This window comes from Procambarus clarkii, chromosome 49 (genome assembly GCF_040958095.1).
Source record: "Procambarus clarkii isolate CNS0578487 chromosome 49, FALCON_Pclarkii_2.0, whole genome shotgun sequence".
Taxonomy (NCBI): Eukaryota; Metazoa; Arthropoda; class Malacostraca; order Decapoda; family Cambaridae; genus Procambarus; species Procambarus clarkii.
This window is the reverse complement of record NC_091198.1, coordinates 14,093,461-14,116,793: the sequence shown is the minus strand read 5'-3', so window position 1 is coordinate 14,116,793 and position 23,333 is coordinate 14,093,461. Positions and strand designations below refer to the sequence as shown.

The 23,333-nt window shown below is 42.0% G+C and overlaps 1 protein-coding gene across 7 annotated transcripts in view; it reads left to right on the top strand.

Annotated features, from left to right (window-relative positions):
* Nulp1 (Nuclear localized protein 1) overlaps nt 1-23,333 on the top strand; it is a 44,065-nt gene that overhangs the window by 9,044 nt on the left and 11,688 nt on the right. For 4 of the 7 annotated variants that reach the window (XM_045750300.1, XM_045750301.2, XM_045750299.2 and 1 more), the window contains exons 5-10: nt 2,177-2,285; nt 5,163-5,379; nt 5,865-6,058; nt 15,703-15,922; nt 18,358-18,465; nt 19,330-19,499. In XM_045750300.1, the coding sequence (XP_045606256.1) occupies nt 2,177-2,285; nt 5,163-5,379; nt 5,865-6,058; nt 15,703-15,922; nt 18,358-18,465; nt 19,330-19,499 (1,018 nt within the window). The remainder of the gene's footprint in view (nt 1-2,176; nt 2,286-5,162; nt 5,380-5,864; nt 6,059-15,702; nt 15,923-18,357; nt 18,466-19,329; nt 19,500-23,333) is intronic. The other 3 variants (XM_069303006.1, XM_069303007.1, XM_045750303.2) reach the window with 1 other exon arrangement.

Genomic DNA, 23,333 nt, shown 5'->3' with positions numbered 1-23,333 from the left:
AAGAAAGCCAGTGGTAAGGTTCAAGACAAGAAATCACATGCGACAATGACCATAGAGGAAAAACATGATCATTCGTAAGCACGAAAATGGTACTCGTGTTGTTGAACTAGCTAGGCAGTACAACAAGGCCATGTCAACGATATGCACTGTACTTGCCAAGAAAAAGGACATTTTGAGTGCTAAAGTGGCAAAGAGTGTATCAACAATCACGAAACAAAGAACACAAATACTTGAGGATGTGGAAAAGTTATTAATTTGGGTACACAACAAGGAGTTAGCAGGTGATTAGTGTTTCAGAGGCCATCATTTGTGCATCCATCATTGCACGAAGATCTTGTAAAGAAAACCCCTGGAACGAGTGCAGATGCGAAAGACTTTAAGGCAAGCAAGGAATGGTTTGACAAATTAAAAAAATAAAAAGTGGTATTCATAGTGTTGAGGCATGGGGAGGCTGCCAGCTCAGACAAACCAGCAGCTGAAAGATTTATTGAAGAATTTAAAGAGTTTGCAGAGGCTGAGGGATACCTACCACAACAAGTGTTTAATTGTGATGAAACAGGACTGTTCTGGAAAAGATTGCCTAAGAGGACATACATTACCAAGGAGGAAAAATCATTGCCCGGACACAAGCCTATGAAAGATAGGTTTACACTTGTGCTGTGTGGAAATGCGAGTGGCGATATGAAAATTAAACCCTTGCTTGTGTATCATTCTGAAAATCAAAGGGTTTCAAAGAGTATGGTGTGCAGAAAAACTAAATGTGTGTTATGTGGAGGGATAATAATAAGGCATGGGTGACTCGGATTTCTTTTTTTTTTTACAGAGTGGGTGAATGAAGTGGTGTGCCCTGCCATACAAAAATATCCGCAGGAGAAAAGTTTGCCACTCAAGGCCCTGCTTCTCCTCGACAATTGCTCCTGCTCATCCTCCAGGCTTGGAAGATACATTGTTGAACAGATTTAATTTTCTCACAGTAAAGTTCCTTCCTCCTAACACCACTCCTCTAATTCAGCCTATGGACCAGAAAATCATAGCGAATTTTAAGAAACTTTATATGAAAGGGTACTTTTCCGGAAATGTTTTGAAGTGACTGATGCCACAAACCTCGCCCTCAAAAAGCTCTGGAAAAAACATTTTAACATTTGTAGTGCTTTAAAACTCGTTGACAAAGCCTGGCAAGAAGTGACTCAAAAAACCCTGATCTCTGGCTGGAGAAAATTGTGGCCTGAATGTGTGTCAGAACTAGACTTTGAGGGATTTGAGCCTGTAAATGAAGTGCCTGTTGTTGAGGAAATTGTTACTCTGGGCCGGAAAATGGGCTTGGAATTGGATAGTGCCGACGTGGAAGAACACAATGAAGAACTGAGCACCGAAGAACTCCAAGTCCTTCAAAAGGAGCAGCAACAACAGGCAACTGAGGATATTTCTTCCAAGGAGGATGAGGCAGTAGAGAATGTCCCTTCCTCAACAATTAGGAAGTGGTGTAAGATGTGGGAAGAAATGCAAACTTTTATTGAAACAACTCGTCTAGAAAAAGCTGTAGTAGGCCGTTGCATTAATCTTTTTCAATAACTAATGTGATGCCTCACAACAAACAAGTTTTGCAAAGAAGGGAAAAACAATCTTCAATGGAACGTTTCCTTGTGAGAAAATAAAGTGGTGAGCCACAACCAGGACCTAATGGTATGCAGGCAAAACGTGCCAGAGAGGCTACGTAATTCTCCAGAGAAATCTTCACTGCCTGATGTTATCATGGAAGAGAACTCCCCTTCCAAACAGTAACTCCTTCTTCCTCTTTCCCCCCCCCCCTCCTCACCATCTTCCATATGCCAACAGGAGTTATCAGCAAGGGTAAGTAATAACTTGAACATACTTTTGTAGTGAAGATTTGGGTGAATTAGGTATAAAATTTACTTTGAAGTGAAGTTTTTGGGGAGTCAGGAACGGATTAATTAATTTTCCCATTACCAATATTTCTTATGGGGAAATTTGCTTCGGTTTACAAATTTTCGGGTTACGAACAGTCTCCAGGAATAGATTAAAATCTTAAACCGAGATACCCCTGTATTAAGTTTTCATAAAAATAACTTTGCAATAGCTTTGCAATAGCTTTCCTTTGCAATAAAAAAATAACTTAAAAAGTGCTAACAAAAAAAATATTCTTCTTAATTAATAGGTGATAAACTCGCACGAAATCTACTGAATGTGGAGCATAAGCACCTGAACCCCCAGAATGAAATGAAGCGGATATTTGGCTCTAAAGTTGTGCAGGCTAATGAAAACAAGTAAGTGTGTTGATATAATTATTGTGTACCTAGTGTTATGATCATAAATTTAAAGCAATTTTTATAGTTTTTGCCTCTTGGTTTGTGATCTGTGGGTAAAGTAATTGTACAACTTCCACATTGGCCATGCATGGCAGTGGTCCTCCAGTCATGTGTGCTTATAGCTGTCCCACGCAGCAGTGGTTGTTCAGTCGTGCATCCTCATGACCCTCTACACAGCAGTAACACCCCGCACCCCCCCCCCCTCTCTTTATGTATCCACTTGGGCCCTGGTTACCCAATCATTATACATCCATATGCAGTTGATAGTGGTAAGATTTGTGATGTTGTGTATCTTGACTTTAGCAAAGCTTTTGATACAGTGCCACATGAAAGACTAATTAATAAGTTAGAGGCTCACAGTATTGGGGGTATTATATTAAGTTGAATTAGGGCATGGCTATACCAAAGGAAACACTAGTATAAATGGGGTTGTCAGAGTGGGAAAATGTTGTAAGTGGAGTGCTTCAAGGCTCTGTCCTGGGCCCTCTGTTATTCATAATACAGGTACAGTATATATAAATGATTTAGATTCAGGTTTGAGCAGCAACGTTTGCAAATTTGCCAATGATACAAAAATCAAGATGGGAAATAAACAGTGGAAAAACTCTTGTCACTTCAAGACAATCTAAATAGGGTTTTAAAATGGTCAAAAGATTGGCAGATAGCAGTTCAATGCTGACAAATGTAAGGCTTTGAGGCTAGGTAATGATATAGTTACAAGATACGAGCTAGATGGTGTTGAGATTGCGAGTTTGAATTGCGAAAGGAATCTAGGGAGTTACGATTAGTAAAAATTTAAAACCAAAAAATTAATGCATAAATGTTCATAATAAGGTAAATAGGACTGCTGAGATTTATTAATCGAAGCATTACTAATAATACACCTGGTGGTGTTCTTCAGTTATATCTTGCTCTGGTTAAGCCCTATTTAGATTATGCAGTTCAGTTTTGGTCGCTGTATAGCACTATAGAATGCTATAAATTCACTAAAACATGTCCAGTGTAGGATGACAAAGCTAATCCCCCAAGTTAGACACCTGTCATATGAAGAAAGATTAATAAAGCTCAAATTACATTCTCTAGAAAGGCAAAGAATTAGGGGTGACATGATTGAGGTGTACAAGTGGATGAATGGATACAACAAGCTTAGATTTAGGAAAGACCTGGGTAAATACTGGTTCGGGAATAGGGTTGTTGATTTGTGGAACCAATTACCACATAACGTAATAGAAGTTGGATCCCTTGATTGTTTCAAGCATAGATTAGACATACAGTATATATGTATATGAATGAGATTGGGTGGTTATAAATAAGGAGCTGCCTCGGATGGGCCAATAGGCCTTCTGCAGTTACCTTTATTCTTGTGTTCAGCATTGCACCAGTATGGTAATAATCCCTTGCTCCATATGTAATCCACATTCCTTCCCATATGTGGGAAAATCCTAGCAGGCAGGCATTTATTTTTATTGTATTTTTTGCAGGCGATGAGTCACAATAACGTGGCTGAAGTATGTTGACCAGACCACACACTAGAAGTTGAAGGGACGACGACTACGTTTCGGTCCGTCCTGGACCATTCTCAAGTCGATTGTGATGAGGAGGTAGAGACAGGCAATTTATTGCCTGTCTCTACCTCCTCATCACAATCAACTTGAGAATGGTCCAGGACGGACCGAAACGTAGTCGTCGTCCCTTCAACTTCTAGTGTGTGGTCTGGTCAACATTATATTTTTTGTTAACTTCAATATTGAATTACTGTATTATGATTCTAAGTGGACTATATTTTGATTCAGCCTGCCAGAACTTAATCTACACATTGTTTGGAGGGACTATTATAACTTATACCACCTATGAGTGGATATATTATAAACTACAATTGTTTACCTCTTGCAAAATATAAATTATGCCACATATTATGGCCTAATCTACAGTATTAGTATTACTCTATCTACTTTATTGCATAAAAATATTTATATCCTTAGCTGTGTAGTTGTTATGGCCTAATTAGGCTGGATATGTTTCATCCAACATCTGTTAGGGTGTGGCACAAGTGGTCCAGGGTCCTTGTAATGGCAGCCTAGTACAGTGGCATCTGTGTACAGCTAGGGTATCAAGAAACTATATAGTTTGTGTGGGCCAACTTATCTTTTCAGTAACTCCAAATCACAAGTTTACCTGCCAAATGAAGGACATTAGTAATGGCACATTAACATATAAAGTACAGGTGTGACATGAATATTGTGTGTGTACTGCTGAGTAAAATACTTTGCTTTTGTTGAACTTTAAGCTCACTGTATAACCACCAGACCTATCTAAAACAGTAAATGGCCAAAAACATGTAATAGATAATTGGTAAGACGGATATTCGGGTATTCTTGTTGTTGTAGTAAGTTGCTGTGGCAGTTACTCGGTTGATTGGCTCATATTTTGGGAGTCTATGATGAGTTGTGCTTGCTCGTAAGGAGCCCTCTCTGTTTTAGTGTTCCTCTGTTTACATTCTGTGTGCGTGACTCGCCTCCCTCCTCCCTCAGCTGGCGTTCCAACAATATCTGCTGGTTCTATCTACTGTATTAAGGAATAGGGAGTCAAGCTATATTTCTGGTGTATTTATTTATATTCAGTCCTAGTGATTACTATTTTATTAAGTTTAAACGCTAGACTGAAGTTTAAAAGAAATGAGTTCATATTTACAGTGTTGTTGATGACGTCATGGAATCCCATTCTCTGATTCTTAAAGGGTAACTGTAGTATGTTAATGTGTGTCAGATTTCCGACACCATAGAGTAATGGTCATCTAATTGATTATATGTCCAAATTTATTGTTCTCCTGTCCAGCAGACGCCGGGGCAGAACTGGTAGATCAGTAAGGTCAACATGGATTGTTCAAGGACATCCAAATTGGGCAGCACATCCTCGGCCAGGTATATCCATGGTTGTGGCCGAGTCCACACCGACTTATCCAGTGTTCAAGTATGTCCACAGTCAAACATATCAGCAGTTCCAGTTCCGTTTTCTTGAGGCTGTTGAATCTTTAAACCCCGAAAATATTATGGTTAGTGAAAGCTTCTTGAGCAATACATTACTGTACTGTGCATTACACTTGTAATAATCTTTACAGTATCATATATAATTAACATATATATATATATACACATACATACATACATATACTACACGTGTATATATACACAATAGGAAGGGGTGGTAGGGGAAAAGCGCACAAACTGTATTGGAGGGGACCTAAACATTCCCTTCGTGTTATGTGTGATTTCCTCTGAGGTTAAGGGTCCCCTTCTTCCAGCCAGAGGTGGTACTCCCTTCCTACTGTAATATATTTATATTTATGTTTTGACTACCGTAATATAAATGTAATTTATGAATTCCTTAGGCCATTCTGTGTTAAATATCTAAATGCTTTTGTGTCTTATGTGGAAGGGAAGATACTGTACATGCAAATCAAATTTAACACACAGAATAGGTAAACAGAATAATTATAGACTTGTACTTCATTTTTTTTTATTTTTTGCATGACCTCAGACTCTACTCAACCATGAACCCTTCCATGTGGATACTCTTCTTCAAGTCTCTGAAATATTTCGACTTGGTGATGATTCTGCCATGGCTGCTCAGCTGATTGAGAGAGCGTTGTATGTGTTGGAGACAGCTAGTCATCCATTATTTAATATTGCTACTGGTGTTTGCAGATTGCAGTATCGTCAACAGGAAAATAGGTGAAGTACTATAATGATTTAGTATATTAATTTCCTTGTGTTTATTGTACTGTAACAAGTACTTTAAATTATATTGTAATCACACAGTTTTGCTGTAGTGTGCTTGTAATAAATTGGAAGCTATTGTTTTGAATCAGAGATTCATCTCTAAACCAGACTGTGACTCGTATGTCAGGCTGTGAGATGCCTGCATCATATAGCCTGGTTGACACCACCAACTAGGAGGCCTGGTCAGACCGTACTGGGCCACGGACACGTTGACCCTGTGAATCGTCAACAGGGGTATGATAGGTACCCCTGTTGTACCCTAATCAGAGACTCCAGACAGCAAAACCTGCTGCCCATTTGTAAGAAAATTTCAACAGTACAGTATAACCAAGAATTATCATATGGTTAATACCACATATTTCCTGAGAATAAAATATATTGTAGATGAATATTACATTAGGTTCAAAGCTTTTTACTAGGTATGCTCATGTGGGAACTCGTGATACTCGATTAGACTTGCCTGAGAAGTGATGTGGCTTCTGTTTTGTTCTGTGATGGAAGTTGCCATGTAAGAGATATATGCCTAAATGGAATTTTTTACATAAACATTTTGGTCAGCTTACTCCCAGGTTGACCAATAAAACATGATCTATCGTATTGTGGCGGGGCTAATAATTTTTTTTAACCTTCCTATAAAGTATTCCATGTAAATCACTGAAGTTGAATACTAATAAACAAGTCTCTCTCTTGTGTGTTAAGGTTGCCAGATGTCTTCTGACCAGACTTGCTGTTCACCCTACTTACTCAATTAATGATCTCTTAGAAAGTATGGCATATTCATTTAATATAGAACAAACAAGAAAACAAGCAACTTGTCATCACACTGTGCGCCGCTTGTTTATGCCGACCCCTCCCCCCCCCCCCCAACCTGCCCCAACCAGGGGAAGAGGGGGTTCCGACCCACCGAGCCGGCAGCCGGACCATTAATTTGTCGACTGAAGCTAAATGGGGTGGACGTTTACTCTGGTCTCTATTGCCTGACAGGATTTTCAACCAGTCGGTGTTCCTTGCTGTTCATTAGGCAGGTGGTCAGGAGTTGGTACCATGAGCTGCATGCGCTTAGGGCTTCCTTCCCTAAGCGCCCTGTGAGTACACCCCTTGGAGTTCAGGGTTGCCTTCCCTGGATTTCTTGGGCTCCCATTCCCGAAGAGGTAGCCGTTGCTTGACTTCTGCCTCGTCTTTGGGGTCAGCTTAGGTCTCGGTGCGGTTATTACTGGTTGGGGTGCAGTGGGCTGCACAGCTTGCATAATCACGGTTGCTGAGCATCTTTCTGGTCCGCTGGGTTGTGGTGTTTCCTTGGAGTTCTCTTTCCTTCTATTAGTTTTCTTTATTGCCTGTTGGGAGGCTGCCGAGGTTCCTATTAGGTGATACAGTGGTACCTCGGTTTAAGAGTTTAATCCGTTCCTGGAGACAGCTCGTAACCCGAAAACTCGTAACCCGAAGCTAATTTCCCCATAAGAAATAATGGGAAATTAATTAATCCGTTCCTGACTACCCAAAAACCTCACTTCAAACTAAATTTTATACCTAATTCATCTAAATCTACACTACAAAACTATGTTCAAGTTATTACTTACCATTTCTGATGACTGCTGTATGGAAGCTGGTGAGGAGGGGGGAGAAGGAGAGGTGTTAATGTTTGGAAGGGGAGTCCCCATCTATTATAACATCAGGCAGTGAGGACTTCTCTGGTGTGCACTCTCTGGCACGTTTTGCCTGCATACCACTAGGACCTGCTTGTGGCTCACTGCTTGCTAGTCTTACTAAGAATCTGTCTAAAGACACTTGTTTTTCCCTACATTTTAACACTTGTCTGTAGTAAGACATCACATTGTCATTTAACAGGTCAATGCAATGGCCTGCTACAGCTTTATCTGGGTGAGTTTTTTCAACAAAACTTTGCAGTTCTTCCCATACTTCACACATTTTCTTAATGAAGAAGGGACATCCTCTACTCACAACTATTTTCTTAGGTTGAAACTTACCACTGGCTTTCTTGGGACCCATGGCGAGATATATAACAACTTTTATGCTCAAATGGCCAGAAATCCGACAAAAAACTGTAAATCCTTGTGAAGAATTCAGGCAGGATAGTCACTGGACACGAGGCACTGGATCACTGAGTGGCGATCGCCGTGCCACAATGCGCTAGGTCGGTTCGTACGTGTATCAACAAACTTGTAACCTGTGGCAACCCTCATATCCCGATACAAATTTTCCGAGCAAATCCTGCTCGTAACCTGAAAAACTCGTAACCAGGGGCGCTCGTAAGCCGAGGTACCACTATATGTACCTAGGTTCTTTCACAGCTTGCCGGGTTCGAGTTCCTGGTGAATTGGAGGTGGTCCCATCTTCCTTATTCCTAATCAGGCTGGGCCTTGTCTGGGATTCCCGGACAGCGTCCTTGTCTCTCAGGCAGCATTGCTCCAGCTGCATTCCCGCCGTCGGCTGTTTCTGAGGGGGTCCCGGGTCATCTGGCGGATGCTCGAGCAGCTGTGTGGAAGGAGCTTCTCTTTGATCATTTACCCACTGGGTTTGGCTTCTTTAAACCCAACATTTACCTGTTGGGTTTGGCTGTGGCATCTGTTCTGGTTCCTTCGGGAAGGGGCAGCCTTCAGGGCTGCCCCTTCCGCTGCTCTCACGATTGCTGGGTTCATCCCCCGGGGGCTTCGTCGTGTTTTTCGGGGTTCAGTGCCTTGGCGCCTCCTCGAGCCCTTGGTCAATGTGTTCATGGAGACCTCCTCTCTAGGCTGGGTGTTTGTGATCAGTGCTCATAAGGCCAGCCAAGGGAGATAGGCTCCATCCTTCCATCGGGTTCACAGCACGGTGCGGGAGTTCGCAGCAGTGGGGCTTGCGCTGCATCAAATTTGCCTCTCTCGAGGCTCTACGATCCAGCTCCATTCGGACTGCACTTTGGTGGTTCATTGCCTGAACCACGGGGAGTCTCTGTGGACCTTGGCTTTTTGGGGCCGAGTTCTCGGGGTTTAGCTTTCTGTGCAGTTCATATTGGGCATGTCCAACGTCCTGGTAAACGGCCTGTTGCGGTTCATTCCCCTGTTCACATTATGGTCAGTCAATGCTGACTCCTTCAGTTGGCTCTGCCGGACGTACGGGTCCCCAAAGGTGGACCTCTTAACAACGGCGTGTTCGAGGCATCTCTATGTGGCGTCCTTCCCGAACTGTGAGGCCGTCACAGTCCTATTGGGGAAGGGGTTTTCCTTCTGGCCCCATGGTGGCTGGTCCAACCTTCGTTTCAGGAGCTGCTTGATTGGTGTCTGACCCCGGGGCGTTTTCCGCGGCCGGTGAGGTACCTTGCTGGTCCGCTCTTCTCTTCCCTGCTTCGCATCTGGAGTTTCTGAAGCGGGTGTATCTCCATCTGTATGGTAACCTGGTGGCTTCTCTAATGGTGTCCCACCTGCAGTCTTTTTGCCACTTCCTTTTCCTTCTTCGGATGTCCTCGGTCTCGGTTCATGTTGCATTCAATTTTCTTTCTTGGCTTTTTCAGGACAGGCATCTGATGCCGAATACAGTGGAACCTCAGCTCTCATAGGCCCCTGTTCTCGTAGTTATCGGTTCTCGTAGTAAATTTCTAGATTCGGTTGTCGTAGTTTGTTTATACACGTACGGGTCCGCCGTGAATATGGCGCTTCAGTTTAAATTGTCTCCCGCCTAGTGATGATCACATTTGGATTCTTTGTGAAGAATTTCATTTTTGTTTTTTTTCTGAACTTAAAAGTTCTTATATCACACCATGGGTTCCAAGAAAGTCAGTGGTAATGTTCAACCTAAGAAAATAGTTGTGAGGATGACGATAGAGGAAAAACAAGAGATCATTCATAGACAATGTGATGTCTTACTACAGACAAGTGTTAAAATGTAGGGAAAAACAAGTGTCTATAGACAGATTCTTAGTGAGACAAGCAAGCAGTGAGCCACAACCAGGTCCTAGTGGTATGCAGGCAAAACGTGAGAGAGAGTACAGTACCCCACAAATGTCATCACTGCTGTTATAATGGAAGGGGACTCCCCTTCTAAACTCTAACACCTTCCCTTTTCTTCCCCCTCCTCACTGTCTTCCATATTCCAACAAGAGTCCTCCATAAAGGTAAGGTACCTAAGAGTATTATTCTGTATAAAATGTGTTTTTTAGTTAATATTTTTTGGGGTGTAGAACGGATTAATTCAATTTACATTATTTCTTATTGGAAAATTCATTTAGGTTTTCGTACCCTCTCTGGGGAATGGATCAACTACGAAAACGAAGGTACAGGCATACCTCAGTTTACGAGTTTATTTGGTTCCTGGAGACACCTCGTATTCCGAAAACTCGCATTCCGAAGCTAATTTCCCCATAAGAAATAAAGGGAAATGAATTAATCCGTTCCTGACTACCCCAAAAATCCCACATCAAACTAAATTTTTATACCTAATTTACCTAATTCATCTAAATAAACCTACAAAACTATGTTCCAGTTATTACTTACCTTGCTGTCGAGTGCTGTAGGCATATGGAAGATGGTGAGGAGGGGGGAGGAGGAGAGGAGTTACTGTTTGGAAGGGGAGTCCCCTTCCATAATCACATCAGGCAGTGAGGACCTTTCTGCTGTGCTCTCCCTGGAACGTTTTATCTGAGTGCCACTAGGTCCTGGTTGAGGCTCACTGCTCGATTTCCTCACCACAAATCTGTCCATGGAAGCTTGCTTTTCCCTTCTTCGCAAGCTCTCTCTGTAGTAAGGCATCACATTGTCATTGAAAAGATTAAGACAACGGCCTACTACAGCTTTCTCTGGGTGAGTCTGTTCAACAGTTGTTTGAATCTCTTCCCACATCTGACACACCTTCTTAATTACTGCAGAAGGGACATTCGCTGGTGCTGCTGCAACCTCCTCCTCCACTGCAGAATCATTCGCTGCTGCGTTGGCTTGCTGTTCCTGTTGAAGGGCTAGGAGTTCTTCGGTGGTCAGTTCTTCGTTGTGTTCTTCCACCAACTCCTCCACATCATCACCATCCAATTCCAAGCCCATTTGCTGGCCTAGACTAACAATTTCCTCAACAATAGGCGCATCATTTATAGGCTCAAACCCCTCAAAGTCTAGTTCTCTCACACATTCAGGCCACAATTTTCTCCAGCCAGAGATCAGGGTTCTTTGAGTCACTTCTTGCCAGGCTTTGTCAACGAGTTTTAAAGCACTACAAATGTTAAAATGCTCTCTCCAGAACTCTTTGAGGGTGAGGTTTGTGGCTTCAGTCACTTCAAAACATTTCCGGAAAAGTACCCTTTCATAAAGTTTCTTAAAATTCGCTATGATTTTCTGGTCCATAGGCTGAATTAGAGGAGTGGTGTTAGGAGGAAGGAATTTAACTGTGAGGAATTTATTGTATCTAGGCAACAAATCATCTTCCAAGCCTGGAGGATGAGCAGGAGCATTGTCAAGGAGAAGCACGGCTTTGAGTGGCAATTGTTTCTCCTGCAGATATTTTTCTATGGCAGGGCACAGCACTTCATTCACCCACTCCGAAAAAATAAGCCTAGTCACCCATGCTTTTTTATTAGACTTCCACATCACACACAAATGGGTTTTCTGCACTTTATACTGTTTGAAAACCCTTGGATTTTCAGAATGATACACTAGCAAGGGTTTAATTTTCAAATCGCCACTCGCATTTGAACACAGTACAAGCGTAAACCTATCTTTCATAGGCTTGTGTCCAGGCAAGGATTTTTCCTCCTTGGTAATGTATGTCCTCTTAGGCATTCTTTTCCAAAACAGTCCTGTTTCGTCACAATTAAACACTTGTTGCGGTAGGTATCCCTCAGCCTCTACAAACTCTTTAAATTCGTCAATAAATCGTCCAGCGGCTGGTTTGTCTGAGCTGGCTGCCTCCCCATGCCTTGTAACACTATGGATGCCACTTCTCTTTCTAAATTTTTCAAACCAGCCCCTGCTTGCCTTAAACTCTTTCGTATCTGCATCACTCGTTGCAGGGGTATTCTTTAGAAGGTCTTCGTGCAACACCCTGGCTTTCTCACAAATAATGGCCTCCGAAACACTATCACCCCTCAACTCCTTGTCGTGTATCCAAATTAATAACAACTTTTCCACTTCAAGTATTTGTGGTCTTTGTGCCGTTAATGTTCTTACTCCTTTTGCCACTTTAGCACCCATAATCTCATTTTTCTTCTTAAGTATAGTGCATATTGTTGATGTGGCTTTGTTGTACTGCCTACAAAGTTCAACAACACGTGTACCGTTCTCATGCTTCCGAATGATCTCTTGTTTCTCCTCTATTGTCATCCTCACATGAGCTTTCTGGCCTTTATCCTTACCACTGGCTTTCTTGGGACCCATGGTGAGATATATAATAACAAATTGTATAGACAAATCACCAAAAATCCAACAAAACACCGAAAATCCGCGAGAAGAATTGATGTGGGGGTAGTCACTGAGCGCGAGACAATGGTAAACTGAGGGGCGGCGGGGCAGAGGGGCGACGATCGCCGAACCATCACGCGCTAGGTCGGCCTGTACGCGTATCAACAAACTCGCGTCCCGAGGTAACCCTCGCCTTCCGAGACAAATTTTTGGAGTAAATACTGCTCGTCTTCCGAAAAACTCGCATACAGGGACACTCGCATTCCGAGGTACCACTGTACCACTGTACTGTCGCTTTGTATTGTGCAGCGCTGGTGGAGCTGCTCCAGCTTGCATTCGGGGTGGATGTCACTTCTGCTCCATTTCGTAAGCTTTCTCATGCGTTTTTCCACCTCCAGCCTGCTCATGTGCTGCCTGAGTCGACCTGGTCTTTGGACCAGGTACTCTCTTTTTCCCCTCTGTTTGTGGTGTCCCCTTCGGTCAGTGATTGTTTCCAGAAGGCTTTGTTTTTGTTGGCTTTGGCTTCTGGGGGTCGGGTCCGGGAGCTTCATGCTCTCCTCCAGTGCAGAGGCTTCTGTCTTTTGGTCTGGGTAGACATTTAGTTCATTTGCAGTCATCACCTTCTTTTCTGGCAAAGAATGAGATGGCAGGCTTCTGGAGGGGTCTGTGGGTTATTGATGCTTGGTTGGTCAGGCCGATGGTGCATCATGTGTTGTATCCGGTTGCGACTTTACGCCGTTATCTGCATGCCTCAGCTTCTGTGTCCGGGGACACATTGCTGGTTGACACGGTATCCCTCGTTCCCTGTTCCAGGGCTAGGGTCTCTCAGGTCGTCTGCTTGGTTATTAAGTCTAGCCAGCCTGTAGTCTACCCTCACACCCACGATGTTCGGAAGTTCGCAGCTTTGGCTGCTGTATTTAGTAGTGTTTTGGGCTGACATTCAGGCGCAAGGGTTTTGGGGGTCGAACAGGGTCCTGGGGCCAGATTCACGAAGCAGTTACGCAAGTACTTACGAACGTGTACATCTTTCCTTAATCTTTGACGGCTTTGGTTACATTTATTAAACAGTTTACAAGCATGACAACTTGCCAATCAACTGTTGTTATTGTTATAAACAGCCTTCTGGTGCTTCGGAGCCCATCAACTACAGTGGCACCTCGACATACGATTGCCCCTACTTACGATAATTTTGAGATACGATGTAAATTTCATCGAAAAATGCGACTCGACATCCGATGGTGTCATCGACTTCAGATATTTGTTGGTACACTTTCGGGTCAACCGAGCGCGTGGTTCCCAGTCACGCGGCCGACCTGCTTCAGTTTACTACAGCTGCCCGCTTGGTGACGATCGTGCCTATAAGAAATTCCACGTTTGTGGTGTTTTTTTGCATTTTGAACATTAAAGTAATTATTATATATCACGCCATGAGTCCCAGGAGAGTCGGTGGTAAAACTCAACATTTGAAAACACAAGTAAGGATGACCATAGAGCAGAAACAAGAGTACAGAATGTCTCTTCCTCAACAATTAAGAAAATGTGTGCAGCATGGGAAGAATTGCAAACCTTTGCTGAAACGACTCGCCCAAATCAAGCTGCAGTAGGTCGTTGCCTTAACCTATTCAATGACACTGTGATGCATCATTACAGACAAATGTTAAAACAAAGGGAAAAACAAATGTCTCTTGACATATTTGAAGTGAGACAAACAAGTACTGAACCACAACCAGGTCCTAGTGGTATTCAGGCAAAACGTAGGAGAGAGAGAGAGTACCCCAGAGAAAACATCATTGCCTGATGTGATAATGGAAGAGGACTCCCCTTCCAAACAGTAACAACTCTCCTCCTCCCCCCTCATCACCATCTTCCATATGCCATCAAGAGCCCTCCATAAAGGTAAGAAAAACTTTGGTACTGTATTGTATTAGAAAAAAAACATTGTATTCAGTATAAAATGTATTTGTATGTTAATATTTTGGAGGGTTGGGAACAGATTAATTAAATTCCCTTTATTTCTTATGGGAAAAATCACTTCGACTTACGATATTTCGACTTACGATCCGTCTTTGGGAACGGATTAGCATCGTAAGTGGAGGCCCCATTGTATTTAATAAATGTAACCAAAGCCGCCAAAGATTAAGAAAAGCTGTACAGGTTCGTAAGTGTTTGCGTAACTGCTTCGTGAATCTGGCCCCTGAACTGCCCGTTATCTCATTAATGTGCCGGGCCCTCAGCGGTAATGTGCCTTGGGTCAGCGGTTGCAGCCAGTTGTCTTGTCCTCGTCATGAGTTGTGTGGTGCTGCCGCCTCCTGTTTAAGTCCCTAATTTTCTGCTCTTTCGGTAGCTAGCTCACCCACAGAAAATCAGGCTTGAATGCAATTAAACACAATTTTCTGGGTAGAGCCCCGGAGGCTTCCTGGCACCCTCTCTCCCTCCCTCCGGTCGGTGCTTTTTGTTCTGTTTAGTGTCTCTGAACTAATGATCCAGCGGCTGGCTCTGTGGGCCGAGACCCTCCCTCAACCCCCCTTCAGGGAAGAGGGTCAGTGCGAACGAGTGGCGTATGGTGTGATGTGTTGCTTGTTTTCTTGTTTATTTTAGGGGGAGTTTCTAGCCTTTGTTCAGTCTCTGGTTGCAATTTTTCTACTAGCTGGGGTCTGTTTTGGGGCGCCAACCTTTCTGGGTGTCTAATCCTGGTCGATGGCAGACATGAAAACTTTCATACAAAGGAGTTTCATAGGCCATTGTTCCCTTCCCCTCTCTAAGGAGACCATGTTCTGGCTAGTGGTTCCCGGTAGGCATGACAACTCCATATGACTGAAGCCCTGTAGTAATATTAGCTAATATCAGTCCAATAGCTCCAGGGAGCCTCCAGGGCTCTACCCAGAAAATGGGATTTCATTACATTCAATGCTGGTTTATTAGTACAGTACCTGTAATATAATTTAAATAAGTATGTTGAATGCAGACGATGAGTCACAATAATGTGGCTTGAAGATATAAGAACTAAACCACACCAGAAGATGAAGAGGCAACGTTTCGGTCCATCCTGGACCAGATCAAATCGATTGTCAATTATTGACAATCTACTTGATAATGGTCCAGGACGGACCGAAATGTTGTTGTCGCCTCATCTTCTGGCGTGTGGTTTAGTTCTCAAGTATGTTGAATCTGTGTTTGAGTCCTTGTGCACTGACTTTCTTCTAACACTTCTCTTTTCTGCAGGAGCTTGTTTATTGCTCTCTTCCGTCACATACTCAACGTGGGGCAAAAAGGGTGTTACCGTACTGCCCTCGAGCTGTGTAAGCTGCTGCTGAGCCTCTCTCCTGACGATGATCCTATGGCTGTCTCTCTCATGATAGATTTTTATGCCCTCCGTGCTCAGGAATACGAATGGCTGGTTGCACTCTATGATATGTATGAACCCTCTAAAAATCTCTCAATGGTATGTAGGAGTTTTTGATGTAGTTGTAAAGATTATGTATAATTTTCTTTATGTTGAAGCTTTGTATGCACCAATACTGTGTTTATTCCATTAATGCATGTTTGGTTAAGAGTGTAATTAAAGGCTTGTAAGCTCTCAAAGAGCATATCTTGGGGCTCTGCTCATCATCTGAAAGCCTGGAAAGATTTCCTAAACCAGATTATAGAGTAACTCTTAGTAAAGTGGTTATGTTTAACAAGCTCCTACAATAATATCAACAGGTTTAATTTTTCCTGAAAGAGTAAGTAACCTTGTAGAAAAGTTAACAGGGCATCCATTGATTTAAAAGCTACCAATAATTAATGTGAAGTCTACAAGTGATGCTTAGTAATGGTAGTGGGTCAGTAGAAATTGAAAGTAAGGAAACAAGCTCTCACAAGTGAAGCCTGGCCTTGGGCCGGGCAGTAGAAGAACTCCCAGAACCCCATCCAGTGGGTAGGTAGTGGGTATCAAGTAGGTAAACATCAATATAGCCCTTGCTTCCTTCCATGAGCTTGCCATTAAGGGGTGGCTGTGACAGAAGGTTCGTCTGGGGGCTCTAATACCACATAAACAGCCTTTCATGCTCTCTTACCTCTTCCTCCACTTTCTTTGTCATGTTATTCCACTGTACCTTTGCAAGATGCTGGTTGTCTGCCTCTTCCAGATACTTCTTTGTTTTGCCATTTTACACCATTTGGGTGGATATAAATAGGTGGTGCCTCGTATGGGCCAATGGGCCTTCTGCAGTTATCTTCATTCTTATGTTCTTCTGTACACCCTATTTGTTTAACAATTCTCGGGCATCCTTCAAACATCTCCATACCACGTGAGTCTCTTGCACTCCACTGACTCTACCAATTCACTTTTCATTTCTCTACTACTTTCATTCATGTCACATCTTTTAAAATACTTCTTCTTTACTTTCCCCATCGCTTATATACCAGCAGATGTTCTCAGTCTCATTGCTGCTGCATGTTCTCGAGCAAACTGCCCTTTTCCACACCCAAGTTTTATTCTCATGTGTCAGAGATGAAAGTAATACTGTTTTTTGTCTATTTAGTGTGTGTTTTGCCTGAAACACTTTGTATAATAGTGGCTACATAAATTGTGTAATTCCTGTCCCTACAATTTGTACATTACTCCTATTTTTTTGTACACACATTCTTTTGAATAAACACTATTGTATAATACTGTATACTATATGTTCATTCCTAACTCCTGGGCATTCCTCCCTCCATTATACTATTCAACTCCTACTCTTGTCACAATATTTATTTCACCTTCTGTTCAGTCATTTTCATCTAACAATGGCCCAAATTGTTTAAAAGTTCTAATACTGTATTTCCAGTATGTCTTTCCCCATTTTTACCCTACATTTCAAAGCATTCTGGCTTGCCAGTCTATAAGAATCAACAAAGTTCATGCCATCCCATTCCCCTTCTCTCAAATGCCATAATCTTTTAACTAAATTGTTCTTCAACTTTCTCTTTTACACATTATCAAAATCGTAACCTGGCTGTAACAAGACAATTACAAGAGGTAATTGTGCCCCTTAAGTGGGGCAATTCCTCCTTGCCTTCACCAAAGAACACATCATCTCCATACTATCTGTTAATTACAACAATATTATTCCCGTTATCACCACTGCCACCGTCGCTGTCCATTCCTGCTCCAGGTGGTCTCGACTCTCCCTACCTGACTATCTCATCCATATGCTAGTACAGTATATACATATGTAAGCTCCAGGATCACATTACACAGCCTTCTCTTGTGTCTACCAGCATTAAAATCCTCCTGTTTTGCCCCTACTCTGACATATGCTTTGTTCATCATAATACACAATTTTACTGCTGTTATAATTACTACCCTTTAGGTCATTAAAACCTCCCACAGTACTTCATGCTCAACCCAGTCTTACGTTTTAGTAAAGTATAAAGACAGTACAAAGAACAGTATAAAGAAATGTACTATAAAACTTTCTCCCCGCTTGCAGGAAGTTTTTCAATAAGATTTGTAATCTGTAATGGGTTGAGTGATTATAATAGAGAGCCATAAGACTGGCTGCTTGTAAAAGAGAAAGTTAATTAAAAATAATGCTACAGAGTATAGAAGGTTGGGTATTATTCTAGATATCCTTAATGTGTAACACTTTACCAGCCTTCCCTTGTTGGTAGGAAGGGGTTGACCTTACGAATAGCTCCCCATTTTATGAGTGGGGAAATAGTGATGATGATGAGAGCATCAGTAGGAGCCATGAGGAGGATCTGAACCTATACTCTGGCTACTCCAAAGCACACACCTTAGACCCAGAGCATAGGTTCCAATCCTCCTCGTGGCTTCTGATGATTTTCTCATCGATACATCACGTTCATGCGAGTTATGTTTTGCAGTGATGATTTTTTATTTCTTTTCAGCTACCTAGTTTTTCTTACTCGGTACCCCTTGCACTGTTCCACCTTAGTGTTGGTGGGGATCAACCATCAGGACGGGACAAGCGAGAGGCAGCTAAGGCGGCAGCATTGGTAATCTTGGAATATATCTTGATACGAATTTATTAGTTGAGAATTCATCAATGTATATGTATGTACAAAACTTTAGCAGTAGAAATTGAAAAAGGTCTAACATTTGTGGTGGTATGAATATAGAATAAGGAATGGAAATGTCATGGAAATATGCAGAGTGCAAAAGTCTGTATATAGTAAGACAGGAAATTGTGTCAAATGATTTAGTTAGATTGAATTAATGAATGATAGTGTACAATGAGAGGTAGGTTAATAAGAGTTGAGCTTACCCAGCACATAAGTGACACCAAAAAGGACACATAAAGTTGGTTTCAGTAATAGTGAAGTTCTTTAATGCTTAACATTTTTAATTGACAACTTTGGGAGAACAGTGTTCATCTGGTTGTGTGAAGCAGTAAATGCTGCTGTGTTTGTTTTACTTATTAACGGTTGGCTATTAAACCGCTCTAATCTGATCTAAAATACTATGTTGATAAATTTGTAGTAGTAGTAGTTTGAGTGATTCAATAATTTTTAATTTACATAAGTGGGGCTCTAGCTTGGCACATTTTCAGTATCCATTAAATCCAACGAGTATCCATTAAAATATCCAACGTGCATATCAAAAATGTCTAATTTGTAGAAAATCCAGTTTGCTTGATGTATTGTTTTCTGAGCCTTGGCACAGTGTTTTCAATGATACTCGGAAGTGAATGTGTGGAAAGGAATTGACAAAGGAGTGTAGGAGAACATTTTCAGAATGACAGTTGTTACCCAAGTACTTTACAAAATTTCCAGTTGTTGTTATAACCACATGTAAGCATATTCAGCATTATTTGTAAGAAATGTTAGTACTGTATTGGGCAAACCATTGTTGCTTTGCAGGCTGAGGAATTGGGGAGTGTAGAGGAGATGCGGAAGCGTGCAGATACAATGATACAGAAGGCTCTTATCATGTTCCCTGGTGTATTGATGCCTCTGCTTGATAAATGTAATATTCAGCCAGACCCAGTTGTTGCTAGTCATGCATTCTTTGGTCCAGCAGCACAAATACAGTAAGTTCTTCTCTTCTGTTTTTGGTTGCCTTCATTAGTTTTTATTTATTTATACAAGAAGGTACCTTGGGTTTGTGAGTACTGTATATAACATTGGCATTTTTACATTCTTGCAAAGTCACTAATACGCATAGTGTTTCGGGCAGGTCCTTAATCTAACAGATAATTATTAATAGGTACATTGTAGTAAAATTTGGAATTGATTGTAAATTGGACCTCTCGATTGTGCATTGAGAATGAACCAGAATGTACTACCGGGACCCTCAATATTATTCCTCTTATGTCCAAAATATTTGTAATTATTGCAATTCTAGACCTTGATAAACACCTATCATGAATAATAACTTGCATATTGAATTTAAACAATTATTTTATTAGATTATAGCATAAAGGATTTTTGTTTGTGCATGAAGTAAATTAAGTACAGTGTGTCCTCACGTTGAACGAACTGTATGGGGCAAAGTCGATTCGTTCCAATGCGAACCATCCATCCATCCCAGCAACCCTTCTTCCCCCAAAAAATTACAACCACATTAATACATGATGGGGATGGTGTTAGAATTATTGTCAGTAGTGGGGGATGGTGTCAGAAGTCTGATGGTGACCACTTCCACCATTGACACCACCTGCCTCCCCTGATACCACTATCACTCCCTGCATCCCCCTGACCACTTCCACCACTGATACCACCTGCCCTCTGACAATAAACCCTAACTACTGACACCACTTGGCCTCTCTGACAACAACTCGCCAATGACCCGTGACGCCATTTTATCATCCTTCATGCACTTCTCCCTAGAAACAATGGGTAAGCCTAATGAAACACTGTATAACTGTTTACACTTTGGTGAATCATAGTTGATGACAGCAACCTCCCGACGCTCGGTCTCGGTGACCGCTTGGACAAACAATCCTCGCTTAATCGTACATTTGTATGTTCCACTGAACATTTAGTAGCGAATTTAATTTGTTCGGATTTTCCTGGAATGCGATAGAGCGGGGTTCGATAGATCGAGGATGCACCGTACTTTATTTCAGATTTTGCCATGGGGTCATGAGTAAATTTTTTCAAATTGTATGGCATAGTTAATATGTATTGATGTATTGTAGACAGCGTGAACCAAATTAGATGTCGTATGACAAATAAGCTAATGAGAGTCCTAGTTTTATTGCATACCAATAATAGTCTGCAGTGAGTCAAACTGATTTCAAGGGACGGGAGATGTTATGTACAGTGTGTGTGTGTGTGTGTGCGCGTGTGTGCGTGCGCGTGTGTGTGTGTCCGTGCGCGTGTGTGTGTGTCCGTGCGTGCGTGTAATTACCTAAGTGTAGTTACAGGATGAGAGATACGTTCGTGGTGTCCTGTCTTCCCAGCACTCTTTGTCATATAACACTTTGAAACTACTGACGGTCTTGGCCTCCACCACCTTCTCACTTAACTTGTTCCAACCGTCTACCACTCTATTTGCGAAGGTGAATTTTCTTACATTTCTTCGGCATCTGTGTTTAGCTAGTTTAAGTCTATGACCTCTTGTTCTTGAAGTTCCAGGTCTCAGAAAATCTTCCCTGTCTGTGTGTGTGTGTGTGTGTCCGTGCGCGTGCGCATGTGTGTGCACGCGTGTGTGTGCGTGCGTGTACGTGCTCACCTAGTTGTGTCTGCAGGATCGAGCATTGACTCTTGGATCCCGCCTTTCGAGCATCGGTTGTTTACAGCAATGACTCCTGTCCCATTTCCCTATCATACCTGGTTTTAAAATTATGAATAGTATTTGCTTCCACAACCTGTTCCTGAAGTGCATTCCATTTTCCCACTACTCTCACGCTAAAAGAATACATCCTAACATCTCTGTGACTCATCTGAGTTTCAAGCTTCCACCCATGTCCCCTCATTCTGTTACTATTCTGTGTGAACATTTCGTCTATGTCCACTCTGTCAATCCCTCTGAGTATTTTATACGTTCCTATCATGTCCCCCCTCTCCCTTCTTCTTTCTAGTGTCGTAAGGCACAGTTCCCTCAGGCGCTCTTCATACCCCATCCCTCGTAGCTCTGGGACGAGTCTCGTTGCAAACCTCTGAACCTTTTCCAGTTTCATTATATGCTTCTTCAGATGGGGACTCCATGATGAGGCGGCATATTCCAAGACTGGCCTCACGTAGGCAGTGTAAAGCGCCCTAAATGCCTCCTTACTTAGGTTTCTGAATGATGTTCTAACTTTTTCCAGTGTAGAGTACGCTGCTGTCGTTATCCTATTTATATGTGCCTCAGGAGATAGATTAGGTGTTATGTCCACACCCAGGTCTCTTTCGCGTGTCGTCACTGGTAGGCTGTTCCCCTTCATTGTGTACTGTCCCTTTGGTCTCCTATCTCCTAGTCCCATTTCCATAACTTTACATTTGCTCGTGTTGAATTCCAGTAGCCATTTCACAATATTCAATGTATTGTGTGTGTGTGTGTGTGTGTGTGTAATAATAATGTATAAAAATATATAAATAAATACAACACACACACACAGAATATATCCAACTTTCCAAATTCATCCCATTTTGTTTAACACTTTTGTGCTGGCGGCATTCTGAAAAAAAAAACTTCCCCTTGTGCTTTCGGCGTTTCGAGCGCCTAAGCGGTAATACCGAAAAGTGTTTACTCTTTTGACTGTCGTGACACTAATTGTAGGCGTACGTATTTAAATTTGGTATCACTGTGTTCGCAATAGAATTGTCTATAAGAACATACCTATAAAATGCCGCCACAGCATAAGGCATATCAACACCAAATAAAAAAACTATTGAGATCACTAGCCGAGAGCGCCAAACAGCAACAAAATGTTTCCACTCTCTTCATGGTTGTGAAGCTCACAGTTGTGCTACAGCGTTAATTTTGGTATCACTGAAATCGCAATAAAATTCTCTACACGGACATATGCATATAAATATAGAATCAATGTCGCAGCCCACCCAAAACAGTATGGGAAGTGGCCAAAGTGTTACCCGCGGCGGCATATCAACGCAACCCGCATTGAAAAGTGTATATTCAATTCACTGTCCTGACATTATTTTTTGATGTACGTATTTCATTTTTGTACCAATGTGTTTGCAATAGAATGTTCTAGAAGAACATAAGTACAGTATAAAAGGTCACATAAGGATGCATTCGACCGGCAACATATATAAAAACTATGTCGATTATACTCGTCGCGTCAATAATACAATTGTTTTACCACGATGATTCACTGCCACGCTGTTCTCCTAAATAAGCTGTTCGGCTATTAGAGAAAACGTAAATTTCATGGCAAACATTTGTAAACTATCCCCAAGTAGATCGGATAGTAAATGGAATTTATACAAATATTTTTTCTTTTGACTCGTGAGCGCGGCACGCCAGCCTACTCAATAGAAAAATAGTTGACGCGCTCAAAAGTCACCTAAGCGTAAATTTATACAGTGCTGTATAAATGTTATATACATGGGCAGTATTGCTTTAGATATTGGGTTGTGGTAATCCCACCAATCTCCGTTGTGGTGCACTGAGCCTTGCATTCTGTGTTACCTGGTGCATACCTGGAGAACATTTCAAGTTTTTCTATTCCCGAGCCCAGCCTGTAGCCAGGCTTTTAAAAGGTGGGAAGATTGGGCTCCAAACCCATCCTCTTGGAAGTTATTCCCTTAGACAATAAAAGGCTTCTTTTCTCTTTTAATACTTATAATCTTTCCCTACAACCATGTCCTTTTCTGGGGGGAGCCCCGTCGGCTCCCCGGAGCTTTACCGGCTGATATGCTAATGTCAGACTTTGGCATCAGTCATGTGTATGGAGTTCTAGGGCCTACCGGGGACC